Raw genomic sequence first — 21,170 nt, forward strand, 5'->3', positions numbered from 1 at the left:
TAAAAGCAAACCTCTGGGTAACCAGGTTGATAATACATTCCAGGTGACTGCTGCATCAGAGCACACAATTACTGCTCTTTTTCCCAGTTCTTTCCTCATTATCGAGGCAAATAATGGGGTGTCTGGGACTCCTTTCTTTATTGCGAGCTCATCAATGCATTCCTTTTTTTATTGTTATATTTTATAAAACATTTTTAAGTGTTGGTAACAGATCCATATACTGCTTGAACAGGTATTTTTTCTACCTTTAACTAAAAAGTCTGAGCTTTCTTTCTTTCGCCCTTCTTCTTCGGAAGTATTTATATATGTCTGTGAAGCAATAGTTGTTCCAGGACCTTTATGCCTCTGCCTTGAGCTGAATTTAGTGACAGGTTAGCAACTTAATAGCAGTTCTGAGAACTGACATGTGCACAGGCCCCATTTCCTCAATGGCTTCCTGACTCTGTTTTAAATGACTCTCTTAGCAATGCTTATTCCATTTTATTTTTTCTACTATCATAAGCATAGAAAATATGTGTTAGCAATGCAAGCCTGAAATCATATTATACCTTTTTCATTTTATATTTTTTGTAAAATAGTTATTACCTTTTTTGACTAATGATCTTTTATGATTTAATTATACTTATTCATCCTAAAAGATGAGGAAAGTAATGTACTTCCATTACATCTTTAATTCTTCTTATTTCATATTTTCTATTATTTACCATGAAATGGAATTTTCTTTCCCAGATTTATTGTATCACCTTATTATTTTATGTTTATGTAGATGTTTTTAAACAAAATATAACATGTTGTAGAATTCTGTTACTTAGACTCAATTCTGTTCTTATATGAGTTTTTTAGGATCAAGACTTCTTCATGGTGAATTTTTTATTTTGATTCATGTTTTATGGTGGGGTTATGGCTCATGTTTTTTTTTTCCCCCAGAACACATGCATAAATATTATATATTCTGAGTTATTGAAATTTGAAAATTTTATCTGTAAAATATTTGCTTTTATTTATGAAAACTATCTTAGCTGGGTATAGAATTTTGAGGATCACATCTTTTCTGCTTAAAACTTTGTAAATATAAACATTTTTTTTAAAGTCTAATGTTGCTGAAGTGAAGTCAGAAGCAAGATTAAATTTTACCTGTTTCTTCTGTCTGGATGCTTTTAGGATTCTTTGTCTTTGAACAATCTCTGCAACAAGATAAATTTTGAAGTTGTTTTCTATTACATTTTTCTGGAGCATCATGAATTCATGTAATGAGTTTAGACAATGAGAACAAAAAAAATCTGCAGATTAACGTATTTTTTTTGTTTCAGAAAAGTTATCTCCTATTACATCCTTAAATGTTTTTAACATTTCATTTTTATGCTTTAAAATAGAGCACCTAATATCTATGTGATATATATCTCCTATGTCTTGGGGACATATAATTGTTTTCTCAATCAGTGTATTTTCCTTGTCTCTTTCTTGTGTGTTTCTGCAATTCTCATCGGCCTAATCTCTATGACACTAATTTAGATTTTTGACATATAAATTCTAGTCCCCACGCTTCTTAGATTGGTCTAAATTCTACGATTTTTTTTCATTTTGTTTTGTTTTTTTACTGTTGTCAGCTCATTTTTCATCCTATTGCTTTGCTATCTCTTCTTACAGTTCTTTTTTCTTCTTTGAGTTCTTCTATCATATTTATATTATATTTCATTTCCTAGGTAGTAGGAAGTGATTCGTGCTTAAATTTTCTGCTGTTTCTTTGAGTAAGACTTGTTCCGACATATATTCTTCATTTGTTTTTATATTGCTTATGTTCCTTTATCTTATGTTTTACAGAACTTTTCTTTCTTTTTTTTTTTTTTTGCTTGCTCATCTTTGAAAGAAGTTATGCCTGTTTCTTTCTGCTACCTACCAGGAATATTGTGAATAGAAAATCTTCGGCATTCCTTTCATTTAAGTGCCTATTTTTGGAAACTTAGTTTTGCATTAAGGGCTTGCTATTGGGTATTTTCTTGTTTAGTTAGTAATCTGCTTATAGTTTAGATTGTATAGAATGAAGGGGTGGGGAAGAGAAGTCAAGAAGAGAAATATGGCAAGTTTGGGTATATTACCTCTGTACACACAATCCTCAGCCTCCAGTCTGTTGAAATATTTAGAGTTCTGCCTGGTCTTGCAAAATCTGGAATTAGGCAGGAGATGCTGGGAGAGGCCAATTCAGTATAAAAAGCAATGGCTCAAGGGCCTTTTGTTTATTAAATATGTAGACTAGGTGCTCATTATTCTTTGGTAAATTTTCTTTAAACAGTATCTGCAAAATTCTTTTGCAGCGTCTCTCTCCTAGATTAGCATTATCTCTAGATCATCATTCCTGTGGATAGATAGCTGAATTCACTGAAAACAGAAATACTGGTTACCATTTCTCCTTAAACTCTATAGCCCTGGCCATACACTCTGAGTGTTACTCATTTTTGTTGTGACCTACTTCTAGTCTCTGCTCTTCCAACTTGAGGATTAGGAAGGACTTCAAAAACTGTTCCATTTGCCCCCTACCTCCCCATAAATCTAAGGTCATAAATAAGGGAAACGAATCTTGAACTTGACAATCTTGTCCAATTGGTTCACAGTTAGCAGACATTCTTGCAGTTTGTAGAATGGGATTGTGGCCACTTTATTGTTTCAGGATAAATCATTTCCATTTCTCTTTTTGGTCCTTGATGATCTTTTAAGTGGACTTCAAGAAGAGGAACTTTAGAAGTTTGAATGGCTTACACATTAAAAATCTGTAATGTGAATGATAACTTATTTTTTATTTTTTTTGATAACTTATTTTTTGTTCTATAGTTTTGTTATGCTACAAATTGGATTTCTTATATACATAAGACCTACATGAAATTTGTATATCATCCTAGGCATTCTATCTTTAAGGTTAAAACACTTTATACATGGAATTTCTTCAAATTTTCATATTCAATTAGCACTAGGCAAAAATCTAATTTGAATAAAATATATTTGGAAACATACCCCCCATAGAAGGTTATTGATTTCTTGAAGTTATTTCTACTTTTATTTATTGAAACTATGGGACTTTGGTTGTACTATGCTTGTGAATTTGCTCCTCAAAGGAATAATCGATATTTATAAATGTGCCATTGTCCTGCCGTCTTCACAAATGTCTAGTATTACTAACACCGAAGTAGCTTGAAGTAATCAGAAACCATTCTTTCTAGATATGGAGATAAAAATGTCACCCAGATGAAGAAAAAGATTCTTTGATTCATCAATTTTCTGTGTTTCTCATGACACTTCTTCCTTTCCTTATATTGAGAGTTTTTACTCGTGTATACCAGTGGATATAGTAGACACTTGATATCTGAGATTCTTCTTCATGAATCTCCAAATCTCTTTTGGGAATGTTTAAAACCTTACACCAAAAATGAGAAACCCCAACTTCCAGGAAGATTTTTAATTACTTGGACAATTTTTATATGTCAAAACTTTCCAGTCATATTTTGAAAAGTTATTTTATGAAAGTGAGGGTATTTGTGATGATGAATAAAGGGTAATATAGGCAAAATGAGAGGCAAATGCTGGGCTGAGTGGCTGAGCCAGGTAAAGTTCACACAGCAGATTGGGCTTCTGACCATCAGCCTGAGTTTCTGTTTCCATTCTGAGTTTCATTTGTACCTTACATTACTACATGGCATAGATCTTTGGGGTTCTGTTCAAACCAGCACAGTTGTTCCCAAATGCACAGTATTCCGGTATTGCTTCAATAGCTGATAACATTTAAGGAATTGTGTTTTTGTTGAGTTCTTTTTTTTCTCCCAAGGATAAACAAGATAATTCATATTTTACCAACCCACATCTTAAATTACAAAGCTTGTGGTAAACTTCCCTACTGTCAAATTCTAACAGTCGGTTCAGAATTCCCATTGCAAATTTACACTTGGTTTTCCAATTAAAATGGCCTTCTGTGTGTCCCCTGCTGATAGCCATTGGCTTGATAAAAAGTTACTTCATTTTCAGCAAGGGTGTTTAGGGAGACCAGTGCAAGGCTGTCTCTTCTGCTGTTGCCTTGAGCCCAGCTGTGCTGAAATATTAAACTTTAGTAAATTAGGTGGAATTGCAGCTTCCTAGCTGATACAATAATGCTCTTTTCTTTTTCTGCAAACCATTTTTAGTGTGAGTTGTCTGCACAATTCTGCTCTAAGAGAAATAAAATTCAGACTATCTTTCAAATCCAGACAACTTTTTCATTCAGACCATCTTCCAAATCCAGACAACTTTTTCATTTGGACTAGCTTCTAAATCTAGACAACTATTTCATTTTCAGTTGTGCCATATCCTATTTCTCTAACAGAATGCTTAAACTTTCAAACATGTAGAATTGAATTATTTTATTTTTTAGCACTGAATGTAGCATTAATTTATTATGAGGATTCAGATAAGCAGCTGGATCCCTAAAAATGTCACTCTGATGTAAAAGTAGTGACTTTTTCCTTTATTGATTAGTACATATTTTAACAACAGTGAGTTATGGAAGGAAATCTTATTTCCAGTCACATTTGTTTTTGGTGTTTTGCTCCTTTTTCTTTAAGAATAGCAGTAGTTCTGAGGTGTTTTATTTGTTGACCATTTATTGATCAATTACTATGTGCAAAGTTATGGTATGTTTTCAACTAAATATTTTTAATGAGCAAGTGAAGAATTAGAAAAAGGAACTAGGCAGCCGTTCCCCCCTCCCCCATTCTTGATGTGTGTTATTTTTTTCAGTGACAGAATTGCTGGCATCAGCTTTATTGAACTCTCTGGACTACTTGCTCCCCCAAAGGCTCTCACATTGGTCTTCCAATTTAAGACCTTATGCTTCTAGGAGACTCCAGTTGAAATAGAAATATTTGTTGTTACTTGGGAAAGTTAACTCATTAAAGCCTTTCAAGGTATGCTTATCGAGGTACTCACAAGATGGTAGAGTCCAAAGGTTGTTTTTGAAAAAAAATCTCAAATCTATACTAGATTGAATAGTCTAATGAGCCTCCATATACACATTATGAGGTTTATGGTTTATTGATGTTCCTCAAGGGTCCAGCGTCAGGGGCAAAACCTGGGGAGTTTTCACAGTGAGAGCTTGGGCAGTTGATGGGCCACACATGTGGGCAGGATAGCTTAGGGCTGAGAGAGGAGAGGCCCACTTCCAAATAAATAATTAGGGGGCAGACTATATCCCATTGTCGTTGGATCAGTCTCCTGAAATGCATGAAATACTAATAAATGAGGTGCTAACCAACAGGATCTAGCCCGATATGATTTAGACGAGTTCTGCCAACTCTTTCTGAAAAGGGGCAGTACACATTTTAGGTTTTGTAGGCAATATGATCTTCATGACTACTTTCAGCTCTGTCCTCGCAGCGCAAAAGCAGTCATAGATAACACAGTCGCACACAGCCATCCGTTATACAAGGAATGGGCATGGAGGTGTGCCAATAAAACTACAAAACCAGGTGGGGGCCAAATGCGGCCCACTGGCGGGTGTGTGCCAATCCCTAAAAATTGCCTGGCCCTGGAAATCGTTTCTCTGCGCCTTTGAATCTGCATTTAAGCCTCCGGAAATTACTCCTTTTATTTGAGGCCAAGATCTGCCCAGCAACTGCCAAGTTCCTCGCAGCCTCCCTGCGTGGGACAACTCAGCAGAGCGACTACACAGTTTTCAAAGTTTTTCCAGTGGGCGCTTTCCTCTCTCCTCTCGCGCCCCTCTCAGCCCTCGCTCTCAACCGCAGGGGACGCACACTTTGGGTGCGCGTGGGTGGGCTGCGTGGGCCGCGGGCGAGAGCTCGTCCGCTCTCAAGAGCAGGTGAGGGCGCAGAAAAGTTGGAGCCCAATCAGCACCGCGTCGAGCTCCCGCGCCCCAACCTTCAGGTGACCCCGCGCGGCGACGGCGGCGGCAGCGGCAGCAACGGCAGCGACCGGAGCCCGCAGCAGCTCTGAGCGCCTCCGGGAGGAGAGGAGGCGAGCTCGGCGCATCGGCACTGCCATCCGAGCGCCCGGCGCGGCGGTCCAAGACTGGCCGGGAGAAGTCGTCTCCGCTCCCGCCGCGGGTGAACACTGGAGGTGTGCGTGGCTGCCGCCGTGGCGACTGCGGCCGCGGCCGGAGCCGCGAGTCGGTGCTGCCCCGGTGGCGCGTCGCCCGGGCAGCAGCGGCGGCGGCAGCGCCTGTGGCTCAGGATGCGGCCGGGGGGCGCGCTGCTCGCCCTGCTCGCTAGCCTGCTGCTGCTGCTGCGCCTCATCTGGAGCTCCACCGCTGAGCCCCCGCGCCCAAGGTATCCTGCCTGCTGCGCTGGGGGGTGACCCAGGGTTCCGGGCACCGCAGCCGTGTGCCCGCGGGGCGCCCCAGCCACCGATTTGCTCGACTTGGGCGCGAAGATTTGGACCGCTGCGAGGACCAGCCGCGGAGGCCTGACGGTGGAGTGGGGTGGGGGCGTCCAGGAGACGGGGCTGGATGAGTGGGACGTACCGGAGGGGCACCGCCTGGGGCGGAGAGGGCACCACCTGGGTGCGTCGCTCTGGGCAAGGCACCTGCGGAGCGGGACCTGCCGTCGGGTTCCGCATCAGTGTCCAGAGCTCTCCATTCCTGTGCGTGCTTTCCTCCTCTTCCCTCCCTCAGCTCCTTCCGATGCTGGGGTTCGGGAGGTGCCCGGGGAGCCAGGGCGCAAGGACAAGTCCCGGCCCAGCAGCGAACGCGGCGCACCGCCTTACAGCCTGCTGCTCCCCGCGAGGTGTAACAACTTAGTTTTCTCCCTGGCGGTGCAGGCTTTCGGTGGAGGACAGCAGGGAGGCCACCCACAGCACCCCCGCCGCGCTGAGGAGGCTCAGGAGCCCAGCGACCGCGCTACCGCGGGCCACGAACAGGTACCCTAAGTGCGGGGCGGGGGTGGGGCGCGGCTGCACGGGCAGGATGCTCTTCCAGTTGTCTGGCAGGGACGAGATTGAGTGCATGAGACAGGAGAGAGAATATGTGCTTGCACACACGCGCCTGTAACTCCTCACTCTCAGCCTCTCCTGTAAAGCCCGTTCCTCCATGTGGAGGTTCGTGGAACCAACGGAGATCTGAAAACAGCTGTACTTAAAAAAATGGGTGCTGAGTTCTCCTCTCGATAATGGTGTGATGACCCCCCCCCCCCAAGCAGCTCAGCCTCTCTTTATTGAGGGATTTGGTTGGTTTACCTTATGTCTTTATGCTTTAAAGGGCACCGGTGTAAGATTCCCTTTTGGAAGAATGGAATTCTGTGTATGATGTTGAGAATGTTTTTACCCTTAGTGAATGGAGACTTAAAATTGTTGTTTTTCACTCACATGTGTATTTATCCATGTGCAATAATTATTTGGTTTTTATCTTTTTTCCTGATTTTAAAACTAACACATGGTTGATGCAGAAAGTTAGATAATAGGAGAAATGTAAATATAACACCCAGATTCCCATCACCCAGAGATCATAGTAAAGTTTTGGTCTATATTCTTCCAGTAGTTTTTCATATATATATGTGTGTGTGTGTGTGTGTGTGTATGTGTATATGTATATGTATATATGTATGTATATACATATACATATATACATGTATATATACATATATATCATGTATATATATTTTAAATATACTTAAGATTATACTTTGTAGTTTGTGTTCTGCCTATTTATTTAAATATTAGACATACATATCATTAAATTTTATTCCCCAAAACGTTGCTTTTGAGTGTTGCATAATTTGTCATATGAATGTGTCATAATCCATTTAACTGTTTCCAGTTTTAGACATTTAGATTGCTTCCTGTTTTGTTTTGCTTGGTTTGCTATTAATAATTCTACTGAGTACATTCTTGTATATAAATCTTCATTTTAAATTAATTCTTCAGGATGGACTGATAGAAATGGGATTATTTGCTCAAAGAGTAAGTGCATTGTAGATTCTAAATACATACGGCCAGTTGCTTCCTAGAAGAATTGAATCGAATTGCATTTCACCAGCAGAATGTACTGTTTTGTGCTTCAGCATTGCTATTATTGTTGCAATTTTGTATGTTGCAATATATGTTCCTTTTCTTCTCTAACTCTTGTGAATCCCTTTTCCTCTATGCATTCTTCTGTAAAATTCTTGGCTCCTGAGCCATCTTAATCTTCTGATTGCATGTCTCAAGGCTCTTGTGTGGCTCCTGCATGGTCATAAGGGTCAGGGGGAGCCTGGAAGAACTCTTAAAGTGTAGGAACCCTCTTATTGGAGGCACTGAGGAATCCTGGAGTAACAAAGCTTTTGAGAAAAATATTGGCCTATACTTTTATTTTATGCAGGGTCGTGTACTATAGGGAGCCTAGCTTTCCAATAAACTGGGAGCATACCGTCTTTTTTCAAGTCCTGGCACTGTTTGTTACACTTTCTGGGGTTGCCCCTTAGGGAAACTTGGAAAGAATGTACTAATTAAATTATCTGGTCCTAGGCTTTTTTTGAGGTAATTCTTTGATGAATTTTTCAGCTTCTTTTGGCATACTTCTTTTCTACTTGGCATACTTCTTTAGCTAATAAGGTAATTCATAGTTTTTTCCTAAATGGGGTCCATTTTATTAAGATTTTAAAATTTATATCATTCTGTTGCTTTTTGAAACCTGTTTTTTGATCTATTTTATATCTCCTTTATAATTTATGATTTTGATTATTTATGTAGCAGGGGTACATAAAATTTTTAATCTATACTACTTGATTGCGTAAAGAAATTGTAGTTTATTTGTTCTTTTCCTTTGCCTTCTGGGATGGCTTCTCAAATTTGTCCTCTATGTTCCTGAATTATTTTTCTGAAGTGTCAGTTCTCTGTTTTGCTCCATCCAAAACAGTAAACCTATTGCATTTTTTACAGTTTTTCTTTACAGTTTTTTTTTTTTTTACAGTTTATTCTTTACAGTGTTTCCTTTCTTCAGCCTGCACCTTATCACATCATTTTCCATCTTAGAAAGCACCTAAGGACTCCTTTAGAGCTCACCTTCCATTTCTTCATATTTTCTTGAGAATATGAAGCAGATGCTTTCTAAAGGTTGCTTGTGTTTTTTTATAGCAAATATTTTTCAAAAGTAGTATTTTTCTCCACATATGAAGAACAATAGTCTCCTCTTAAGTTATACACTCTTTTCATGAGTTGTGTGATTTGGAAGGCTTGTTTTTAATTTAGATTTCCTCAGCTGAGTAGGCCTTCTCTGGCCTCGTGCTTATCAGACAAGACACTTTAGAACTCCTTGCGATCCCCACTAGGAAGCAATTCCCCTTCTTAGAGGTGACACCACATGAGAGAGGCTGAACCAGATAGCCCTTAAACAAATGTCTGATTTTTAAAAATTTGGATTAAAAGAAGTTGTGGTAAAACACACATACATTAAACCGCAGTAATTTGAGTTTTTAAAACACTATTGAGGTCAATACAGGGAACAGAACATTTATCCGTTTGAATTTGTAAATACTGGACCTCAAAGCTGTCTCCTGCTCCCATGTCTTGAGCTCATGGCTGTCAGAAAGCGCATGTGTTCTGAGGTGGTCCTAATCGACCTGGACTTCTGTGGCGGCTAGGAATGATGCTTAGCAAATGTCACCTGAAGTCCAGAGAGGGCTGTGGTCTTGGGGCTCTCCCCATAGCTCATGTCCTGGGTGCAAGACTGATTTCCTTTCCCGTCTCTTTCCATTCCTTCAGTGTAGCTTTCTAAGGTATTATAATAGAAGTAAAATCTCAAGAAGGTATAGAAGGAGAGCAGTGAATGAGTCAGAAGCACCCAGACAGCTCCTGCTGTCCCATGAAGCAAGTCCTTCCTGTGTGGGAGCAGACACCTGATTTTCTGGTTGGGGCAGGCTTTCTACTTACCTGAGGGTAAAGAAAGGTAAACAGTGGGAGGGAGATCAAAGCCTCTCTCTCTGTTTTCCTCCCTTGACCTGCTCGATTTCAGAGGTGAAATTTTACATCAACTGCTGGTAATTTCTCCGTGGGGTTCACAGGCCCTCTGGTTAATAGTATTTCTTCTTCAAATCTGAAAAATTTCCCAAGCAGCTATGAGTGGTTGTCATTTTGTATAGACTTGTGTACTTCTGTACGAATGTAAATTGCCTGGAAGAGGGAGAATCAGGCACAGTTTACTCTCTACTGTCTTATACTGAAAGTTGTAATAATGTTTTATTTGACACTTTTCTGTTGTGTATGTTGTCTATGTTCACACTGGGATCGTAACTATGAGCTCCAGAAAATTCATGATGAGTGTGAATGGGAGCTTGAAAAAAGGGACGGATAGCTCAGCAGAACTCTAGAACAGCTGATTTTCACCTCTTATCCTTTTCTTCTCCACCCTCCAAATTGATGAAGGCTATTACTGACTTTTACTTCTGAGAACAATATAATTCATGTTCGTATCTTTACTTCTTTGCTGTTAGAAGTAGTGATGCTATACGTGTCCTGATTTTAAAAAATCAGTACACTTTAAAGTTGCCTTGAGTCTCATTTTTTAAATAATTTGAAATGAAGCTTTAAATCTTGTATTCTGCCTCTTTTCATTCTTCCTAATCTTGTATCTTAATTGCAGCCCTTCTCTTTCAAGGTTTAGAGGGAGTTCTCCTCCATTTCAGCTCTGGTGTCACTTGCCTGTCTCCCCATGTTCTCTCTTTGGAAATGGGTATCACTGGTGCTTCCCAGACTGGCATTTTCCCATCCCTTTGCTCTCCGGTGTCTATGTCACAACTTTCAGCTGTTCAACTCTTGTGAAAGCTTCATGACACAGTTGTCCCAGGGAGCTGACTAGAGAGAGGGCTTCCGAATGTGGGCTGCAGTCACTGCCAGGCTCTGTGGGTGTATTGCCATGTGAGGGGAAAGCCAGGATGAGCTTACAGGACAGCAAGAAATGTTCTGTTGTTTCCTTTGCTTTGTGGGGTAGGTGGATGAAGAGATCAGGAGTTCATGAAGAAATGGCATCTGATTGGCCCAACTCTCACTTCAGATGCTGTTGGAGGTGGAACTTGGTTTTCTGTTATGCTCGTATAACCGCTCTGCTTCCTTGACAGGACCTCTCTTCACAAAAGGCCGGGCGTTTCTTTTTATGACTTGAGAAACAACATCGGCAGACAATACTGTTCACACCCATATGTCAAAGTAAAGGCGGGTCCATCAAAACCTAAGTCACAGTTGCCTTAGTGTTGTTTGCCCTTGCGTATTAATTCACTGTGCCCTTAATAGACAGTTTCCTTGAATCAGTAGGCATTAGGGTGAATTGGAAACAACAAAGAAAAGCCTGACTGCCTGGTGGGAGAAATGATTTTTTTCAGGAGTTATGGAGAAGCACAAACATTTTGAGAGATTAGGTGCTAATAGGAAATAGTGAGAAAACAGACTTGGATACAGTAGAAAGGATATGAAGAGAAGAAAAGGAAATAAATATCTCTCTTCATCTTCCAGGTGCAGTGGTTCTTTTTAAAGATGCTCTTCTTAGCTGCTGCCTGGTTTAAGGGTGCAAAGGGTCTACAACCTCTCATTTGGTGGCAGAAAAAGGAGGTCGTCAAAGAGCCACTGATGCCGTGGCTAAACTTGAGGAAAATGTTCTTGTGTCCTGATGTGTTATTTTATAGCTTCTTTTGCCATTAAGAAGATGGTTATTGCTATTGTATCTTTATCTGTACACATTTAAGAAGTTGCTTATCCACGGCAGTTAAATTGATCTTGTCTGTACTTTCATATTTCAAAACTTTATTTTGTTTCATGGAGTACTGAGAATTCTTTGTACATGTGGCAGATAATCAGTCAATAATTCTTGGGAACATTCGTATCCGTGGATGTATTTCTAAGGGAAATTTTATAGAGCATAACCTGTGCTTTTGAAATTATTGTTAAATAATTTCCATTATCTTGTTAGTTATTGGAAAAACACTAGGATTCTCTAACATACCATTTTTAAACTGCAGTATTCCAAAACATTGACGTTGTAGGTTGCAAAGACCAGTCATTTTGAAAAATGATTAAAATCTCTCACTGGTTGCTGGAATCTCAGTTGGAATACAGTAGTCCCCTCATATTTAATATTCCACATATTCTTTTTGAGATTGTATCTCAGTATTTCCTTACTCTATGGACTAAAATGTGTGATCCCCAAATTTTGTGTTTGGAATGTATCCTTTAATGCTCTAGTATGTATTTTATGATATATTTGTTATTTCAGTGGGACACATCCTATATGTTTATATTTTTCAACATAGTTTTACTTTTTGCATATTAACTTTGTGGGCAAATTTTTGTGTTTTTGATTTGGGAATTCATCCAACACTCCCAATGCATTTTGGGGATACCAAGGTACTCATGTTTTCTGTCTGGGAAATATTATTCATGTAATAGATTGTAGTTTGGTGAGGTCTGTCTTTATCCCCACTATAATCTGGAATTCGACTCCAGTATTTCTTTTTTTTAATTAATTAGATTTATTGGGGTGACAATTGTTAGTAAATTTACATAGATTTCAGGTGTACAATTCTGTATTATATCATCTATAAATCCCATTGTGTGTTCACCACCCAGTCAAGTCCAGTATTTTTTGTCCAGACTATGGTACTAGGTTTTGGGAGGTATACTTTATCATGTTGCATTGCAAGATAAGCATGTAGTAAGTTTTAAATTGTAAAATACTAATGATAAAAACCTGATTTTATATGTGCTTATATATGAATATATAAAAGAAAAGTTTGTAATTGGAAGATGACTTAAACCGGGAGGGTTGAAAACTCATAACAGTAACCATTTCTTAAAAGAACATACACTCACAAACAATTTGAATAAGCAGACATGTGTCTTATGATATTTGTACTTAGAATTTTTTTAAATAAAAAATTTAGAGATTAGTGAGCACATATCTCTACAGTCCATCTTAGAATCCCTGTGCTTTGGACACTTTATGGAAATGTAAATAACAGTAAAAGGCATGTCCAAATTAAGAATTCAGTTACTCAGATTTCTGCTGGAAGATCCATTGTAACTAAGGTGTCATATTCTAAGCTAAGAGGTCTTTCTCAAAAAAAAAATTGATTATATAGTATATTAACTACTCATATATGCAAACCCTAGGCTATTTTTGTAGAAGAAGCTCTTAACAATCTGGAAAAAAAAATCTAGATTTTACGAAATTTTGACACCATAAGATTTCCTTCATTTCCTTAAGAGTGGAAAGAGTAAGACGTATCCCTAATTTAGATTGGTTTATCTCATCTTTGCAATGAAAACAATAAAAATTGGAAAAGAGCTACTGTTTGGAGATAATTTCAAATGCAGAACATTCAGTTAGTTTTTTTTTAATAAATATAATTTTCTTTAGTGTGACAAAATATTTAAAATGAAACTTACTTATATTAGTTAATAAACTTAGAGGTAGGACTTCCAGATGGTGGAGTGAAGATAATTTTCACATGCAATTGGATTTCCACATGCAAAAAGATGAGGTTGGATCCTTACCTCACACCGGACACAAAAAATTATCTCAACATGAATCATAGACCTAAGAGTTGAAAGCATAATCCTCTAGAAGAAAACAAAATTTTCATGGCCTTGGACCAGGTAAAATTAAAACACTAAAAGTATAATCAATATAGGAAAAAATTGATAAATTATATTTTATCAAAATGAAAAACTTTTGTGCTTCTACATACCCCACTATACTAAGAATGTAAAAAGACAGACCACAGACTAAGAGAAAATATTTGAAAATCATATAGCGATAAAATGGTTGTATATAGAATATATAATTATTACAACTCAATAACAAGAAGACAAACAATCTAATTTAAAAATAGGCAGAAGATTTGAATAGACATTTCACCAAAGAAAATATACAGATGATGTAGATTGCCAATAAGCATATGAAAAAAATGTTTAACCTCTTTAGTGATTAGGGGAAAAACCCAATGAGATAACCACACCTTCTGTGATGGGTTTTCTAGCAGCTTTGCCATGCCATGGGGGCAGTTCCCTCCCAAGGTTAGGTTCTGTCACTGACACTCATGACAGTAGTCTTTTTGTATCACCAGAGAAATGTTTATTATTCACACAGGCTGGGAAGTCCTGAGGTGGGGGATGGGATGATGGCTCTCCAGGAAAAGTTCCAGAACAGAGAGAGAAAGAGAGACAGAGAAAGAGAGAGAAAGAGTGAGTAGTGAGAAAACAGGAGTTTTGTAGACTCTTTATGAATCCGTGGGTAGCCCTGAGACCTTGAAACAAAGGTTTACATTTGACAAATTATTCCGAGAGTGACTAAAACTCAGTATTCCTTTGGCTCCAGGAGTTGTAGATTAATTGCTTATTTCTTATAATTATGAGAGCTATGGGCATTGCCATCCTGATTCCTGTAGCAATCCCCCATTCAAATTGCCATGATGGAGTGGAGCTTGCATCCTATTTAAAAATGTTGGCAGTGAAATGGAGGGAGTATGTGACCTATATGTGATTTCAAGCTTGCGTTGCTAACAAATATTTTCTATGTTTATGATAACAGAGAAAATAAAATGGAATAAACATTGCTAAGAGATTCACTTCAAATAGAGTCAGGAAGCCATTGAGGAAGTGGGGCGTATGCCCATCCTGGGCCTCAGAAATGCTATTAAGTTACTAACCTGTTGCTAAACCCAGCTCAAGGCAGAGGTGTAAAATTTCTGGAATAACAACTGCTGCGTGGACATGTATGGACTTCACTTCCTCGGCCATTTGAATATTGGAATTAGCCTATCCCTGTTAACCTAATTACACTCCTTCATTTGCATGGATGACCAAAATGGGAACCACATTTGTAAGTTTCACCTCTATAAAATCCTGCCTTTCTTTATTCTCTTTGGAGCACAGTTTAGGTTGCTACCTGAATCTGTGCCTCTCAGGTTGCAACCCTTTTTGCTCCAATAAACGCTTTTCTTTTTCTTTTTCTTTTTTTTGTCCTAAATTTTATTTTTATTTTTTAAATTTTATTAAATGTATTGGGGTGACATTGGTTAATGCTGTTATATATGTTTCAAGTATACAATTCTATGTAAAAAAATAAAATAAAAAGAATGTTGACATGGAGAACTAATTTAAGACCTTCCTTTCCTCGATGAAAGAACCACACAGCTACAGGGAGTGTTGAGTCTGTGCTATACAACTGAAAATACCTAAACATGTGTTTGTTATACCAAAGACTATAATGAGACACACAATTGTAGTTAGTTTAAAAGAAGGCACGAAGTTTTCTGCCTCCTATAAAGAAGGACTTCCAGTTAGCCAACCTTTACAACTGTGATATTGGGGAAGGATAGCAGGCTTGGGCAGGGAGCTTTCTTATGGCATATAGAATGGCCTGTTTTGGGGGATAGGGCTGTCATTTTCAGTGGGTCCCATTGTATTATCTGACTCAAGCTGGGCTCTAGGTTTGAGAAGAGATGGCAGGGTGGGGAGTTGTTGTTATGTGGAAAGGGGAACTCTATTAGGGTTTTTTAGATCTATAGGTGAGTAGTACTCTCTTTTATGGCTAGAATGAGGAGAAGAGGGACCCTGGTTATATTTTAGTAGGATGTCTTAAGACATAAAAGTCAAGAGTTCAAGGTATAATAACTAAGACAGAGGGCAAAAGAGAGATCCATTTGGGAGACCGTTGTGCATTTTGTGATTGTCTTTGAGTAGGCTATTTTGTCTGTTTATTAGGATTCTTTATTAGGTCTGCTGCCTGGGGACAACAGGAAAAAGGGAATTCCAAATGACGCCTTCTGTAAGATCCTTGCCTATACTCAATGAGTATTGTGCACAAAGATCAGAGTGGATAATATCTGGGGGCCCAAAGGGAACTAATACAGTTTTGCTGAGACTTACCATAGTGATGTCAGCAGTGGCATCCTGGAAAGGATAAACCCCAAATAGGCCCACAAAGCTATCAGTCGTGGTGAGGATATAATGGTTTGTCTTTATTGGACGGCTGCAGATTGGGGCAGCCGTCCAATAAAATCAACTTGCTAATGAGAGAAGGAACATTTGCTCCTTAATAGGATCCTTATTGGCCATGATGCCGGGGCAGAACAGAGCACTGAAATCACATTGGGAAGCTAGGGTTTGGGTGAGAGCCCGTGGCATGAGGATGCCGTGCTATTCAGCCCCATGTTCAAGGGTCCAAAGACCACAGTGATCGCACTGTTAGAATGAAGGGAATGGGGGTGATACATGAGTTGACTTCAGAAATCTAAGCAAGTTGGTCAGCTGTGGCATTAAAATGAGCCTCCTGAATGGGACATGTAGTAGGAGCTAAGATGTGGGAGACTTATAATATGTTGTCTGAACAGCAATATATTCCCAAGGTGGAAGGCCCTAAAGGGAACAATCCTGAATGTGAAATTTATTTTGTGCCTGTGGATCAGACCAAATAGTGGGGCCGTTAGCTACCACTCAGGAGTCTGTAAAAATATGGACAATGGATATACCTTTGTTGTGGGACTCCTTCCGTGCCGAAGTGACCAACCCTTGAGTCCCATCCTTTATCAAGGATGTTTTGGTAATGGTACAGAAAGAAGCAGCTCTCCACTGGGTTCTATCACATGTGATGGTGATGCTGTTGTCTGTAAAATAAGTGGGTTCCTGTTCTGCTGGACTTGGGACCCAGGAGGTCCCAACGGCCAAGAAGGCCAGGCAAGAGGCCATCTTTCTTGGCTCTGTGGACTTAGGCAAGGAGACTCCAGAAGACATGAGAATTAGTGGCTAGGGCTTCCATAGTAAAGGAATTGCCAGATGGTACTAGTGGGATTGTTACCTGGATGGCTTTCTTCGGTGGCCTCAAAGCCCTGTTGTTGTGGTGACCTCCATTCAGATTGGACTGGTTTTCTTGTGATTGCCTAAGTAGGTTTTAATGAAATGTGTAGATGGGGAATATGTTGCTTCCAGAAGCCAAGTAGGTAAGTAGATAGATGTTGGGCTTGTTTGAGAGTGCTAGGACTGGGTTATTGACTGGAGATGATGTGGATCAACCTTCTAGGGACAAAATGATGCTTCCAAGTCTAGCTGAGGTTGTAGATCTTGTGGGTGTGCAGTGACCCAACTGCAGTTAGTCAAAGTCTGGACCACAGTTTGAATGTCTTGCACAAGAGCCTCATGAGTTTCTTCCCTCAGTAGAATATTGTCGGTGTAAACCCATAGGTGGGTGCTTGAGAAAAGAACAAGCCTATGGAGGTCCTGTATGCATAAATGGTGGGGATAGTGATATACCCCACAGGTAACTTAGGAAAGGTATATTGGGATGCCTGATAGGTGAATGCAAATTGTGGCTGTGGTGCTGGATACATGGGGACAGAATAGAGCATGTTAGCTAGATCAAAAACTCTGAGGATCTACTTCAGGGAATTTATCATTTCCTTGATGACACAGATGGCCCCAACCTTATGAAGGTTTGACTTAGGATTTTTCGACTTCACAATGGTGTGAAAGCAATACACATTCAGTAGAAACTGGCTATAAGCTAAGCTAGGATGCTTGGTAGTTTAGGTACATTAAATGTATTTTTGACTTATAATATTTTTAACTTATGATGGGTTTATTGGGACATAACCCCAATGTAAGTTGAAGAGCATCTGTATTTTTAAGCCTTCTTATCTAAGGAGTCTCAATCTCAATTGTTAGGGTTTGAATTATCACCCTTGGTTGTTTGTTAAAATGCTGGAGCGCTAAGATGGGCCCATAATCTCTGTCAATGACCTTTAGATCGGCTCAAGAGTGCCTTAGTTTCCTTGGGATCCTTAGGTGGTAAGAGGGTAAAGCACATAGGATTTTTAACATTTGAGTTTTAGTTCCTGGGTGCCAGGGATGTGTCCCTCTGTACCCCAAAGATCTGGATTGTTATAACAGAATCAAGGGCAGGGATAGCTGCAGAGATATTTGGTGCTCTTGGTGTCCTAATTAACCATTTTCTCTGGGCGGGGGTTGAGCCTCAGAAGGCACAGAGTGGAAGTTCTGCTTCACAGTTTTCATGGGGCCCTGCTGGCACACTGGGTTGGTGCTACAGGTGGAGTAAGCTTCATTAGGGTTGTGCAGGAGGTGACAGAAACAGGTGGGAGGTGAGACATAGAAGTTGCTGGCACTAGATAAGTCATCAGTGGAAGTCCAAGCGCAACAACTTTCAAAGTGGTTTGATAGCTTCTTAGAAAGTTAAACATAAACTTGTCGTATGACCCAGGAATTCTACTTCTAGGTATCTGCCCACGATAAGTAAAAACATATGTCCATGTGAATATAAACATTGTCTATGAATGCTTATAAGGACATTATTCATTAATGCCAAACAATGAAAACAGTCCAGATATCCATCAGCTGGTGAATTGATAAACAAAAATGTGGTATATCTTATACATGAGATGCTATTCAGCAATAAAGAGGAGTGATATATGACTACATGCTACAAGACAGATGAACCTCAGGAACCTTATAAGTGAAAGAAGCCAGACACAAAATTTTATGTGAGACAAACATGAAAAGCAGACCAGTGGTTGCCTGAGGTTGTGGGTGGGGGTATGATAGACATTGGGTCCAAGGGATATTTTCAGGGTGATGGAAATCTAAAACTGGATTGTGGTGATGGTTGTGTAAATCTATAAAGTTACTAAATATCACTGAATACTTAGACTTTTTATGTGCAAAATACATTGTGCGAAAATACATGTTGGTATCCCCGGTTTTGCTCTGTGGATAAGCTTTATGCAGTGTGTATGCGTACGTGGGTGGGTTTCAAATACCGGAAACTGATGAATACAAGTAATGCCATGTTGTTCGGATATACAGAGAATTTAAATAATTTTGAAGAGCACCAAATTTGAAATGTCTTCCTAGGTAATCTACATAGTTGTCAACAATATCTTGAAGTGAGAAATAGGCAAACAACAGGCAAAGTTCCCCATTAGCATTCAGAGTTCTACATTTTTTTTTTCATGTTTTCTAAGCAGTTTCTAAGTCAGGTTTGAAATGCTGTTTATTTCAGATAGAGAAAAGTCACTCAGATATGAGCACCTGCGATGTGTAGGGCGTTGTGTCAAGCTCAACAAAATCAGAAAGGTTTAAGAATTTATTGAGCTGTGACCACGGGCCCGGCTTGGCAGCTTGATATGTACGATGACTCTATTTACTGCTCATAGCAACACTATTCTGTAGCGCTATTAATATTATTCCCATTTACAGAAGGAGAAACCAAGACCCCAAGGGTTTAGCCACTTGTCCCGGGCCACCTAGCTGGGGGGTAGCTGACTGACTTCCCAGGCTGTGCTCCAGATGGAGAAACAGGGGTAAGTCACACTGTGTGCTATGTTAAATGCAGGTGGTCTTCTTGGACATTGATGGGCCGTAGGAAACAATGACAGGGACTGGTCACCAGTGACAGACTTGTGGGGATGGAGGGCTCCAGGGACATGTGGGCTTGGGAGCCATACGCCATCTTGGGAGGCAGGGGTCTAGCCCAGAGGAGATCTTTGAATTCTTTCAGACTACAAAGTCAGACGTAGTGAAGTCAGATGTGCAGCCACCACAAGGATACAGAACAGACCAAGCATGGATACGGGGCTTCTGGGGCTGACCAGGGGCCCACAGCCCTGCGCTCCAAGGTGCTAACCCAGACCTCAGGCCATGCTTCAACAGAGACCCCTAGAGAGCTCTCCTCAGCACGGCATTCTTACCGTTTGGCTGGTTGGGACATGAGAGCCACCGCAGTGTGGGTGGTTGGGCAGAGTCTTTGCCCAGCCTCCAGGGCTGCAGCTGTCTTCCAGGGTCCACCTCCAGAAGGTAGTTCTCTCAGGTAACAAGGAAACCACAAACCATGCCAGAGAAAGTACACCTAGACCCCATCGTTTACTTTACCCAAGTTGGAAGGAACCAACGCAGACAGCTTACCTCTCCCTAACCTGACTTACTTGCCGTGTTTATGTCCTCCCCACAGTGAGAAGCACAGCTTTCCCACCCACAGGCCATGTTTGTGAGCTTGCTCTGTACGTAGAGGAAGGTCCAGGGAACCCCCACTCACCCTAAATCTCATTAAGAGCAAGTTTCCTAAGAAAATAATTAATTTTGTAGCCAAACAATTCTATCCCGACTCATTCAAAAAGGTGATTTTCTTTGCTTTTGAAAACATTCTTCCCAACTGTACTGATTCTGGCACAATGAAAGGTTATTAATGGCTTCATTCATCCATTCAGTGGATATTTACGCTGCAAGAAACCTGTGCTCTTATCTGAGAGCTGGGTGCCAGGAGGGTGGATATGCAGGTGGTACCTAATTTGATTTGGGTGAAAACAGCCTTCTTTCCTTAGGGAAGCAGTTGCTAAGTTCAGCTCAGTGTTTGAGGCAACACACACACTCATCCTCTAATCTCCAGACATTTTCTGAGGCCCTGCTCTGTTCAGCCCGAGGTCCCGGATCTGTGACAGCACTGAGTAAGCATCAGTGACTGTATCAGGGAGTCCCCAGCCTAGACACCACCAGGCACCCATGGTGACCCTCGGGGTAAGTGCTGTCATGGCAACATGTTCAGGGTAGTGAGGCAGCCCAGGGGAGGGAGGCCAGGGGAGTCTGGACAGGTGAAAGGGTGCCGGTGTTAAGTCTCGAAGCTTAAGTAGAAATTCCACAAGCAGACAAAGAGAGAAGTGGACATTCGTGACACATGCAAAGGCTTGGGGACATACGAACAAGATGTGTTGGTGAAGCTGAAAGACTTTCAGAATGGCTAGACCTTGGGTGTGAATGGACGAGTGGTGGCGATGTGACTGAAAAAGTATAAGGTGCTAGAAAACAAAGGGTGATCTAGCTAAATAATTTTGGTATTATCTCACATGTCGGGGGGAACCACTGAAAGGCTTTCAGGAGGGGTGATGTGATGAGTTTTGTAATTTGGAGAGTAGATTCTGGCTAGTGTTAAGGCAGGCTGAAGTTCAGCCAGAATGGCCATACCAGTTATCTGAATAGTGGGGGAGCTGCAGCCCTGGCCCCCTGCCCTTCTCCCAGGGCTACCGGAATGGTTGAGCAGGTGCCTGCACTGTGGGTATCTTGCCTGCACCATGGGCCTAACATTCGTTTTTGTGTGGTTGGGATCTGTGGTGAATGTTCCCCTGTGCAGATGATGGATTGAAAGGGGAAAGGACTGAGAAACCAGTCAGGAG

At 40.5% G+C, this 21,170-nt stretch overlaps 1 protein-coding gene across 3 annotated transcripts in view; it reads left to right on the plus strand.

The window, feature by feature from the left end:
* Positions 1-5,799: 5,799 nt before the first annotated feature.
* ST8SIA6 (ST8 alpha-N-acetyl-neuraminide alpha-2,8-sialyltransferase 6) overlaps positions 5,800-21,170 on the plus strand; it is a 117,721-nt gene continuing 102,350 nt past the window's right edge. For 2 of the 3 annotated variants that reach the window (XM_081046473.1, XM_081046474.1), the window contains exons 1-2: positions 5,800-6,302; positions 6,793-6,891. In XM_081046473.1, coding sequence (XP_080902599.1) covers positions 6,208-6,302; positions 6,793-6,891 — 194 coding nt within the window. In that variant the 5' untranslated portion in view covers positions 5,800-6,207. Of the gene's footprint in view, positions 6,303-6,763; positions 6,892-21,170 lie in introns of those variants that run through there. The other variant, XM_081046475.1, reaches the window with a different exon arrangement.

This window comes from Rhinolophus hipposideros, assembly GCF_964194185.1.
Source record: "Rhinolophus hipposideros genome assembly, chromosome: 1".
NCBI lineage: Eukaryota > Metazoa > Chordata > Mammalia > Chiroptera > Rhinolophidae > Rhinolophus > Rhinolophus hipposideros.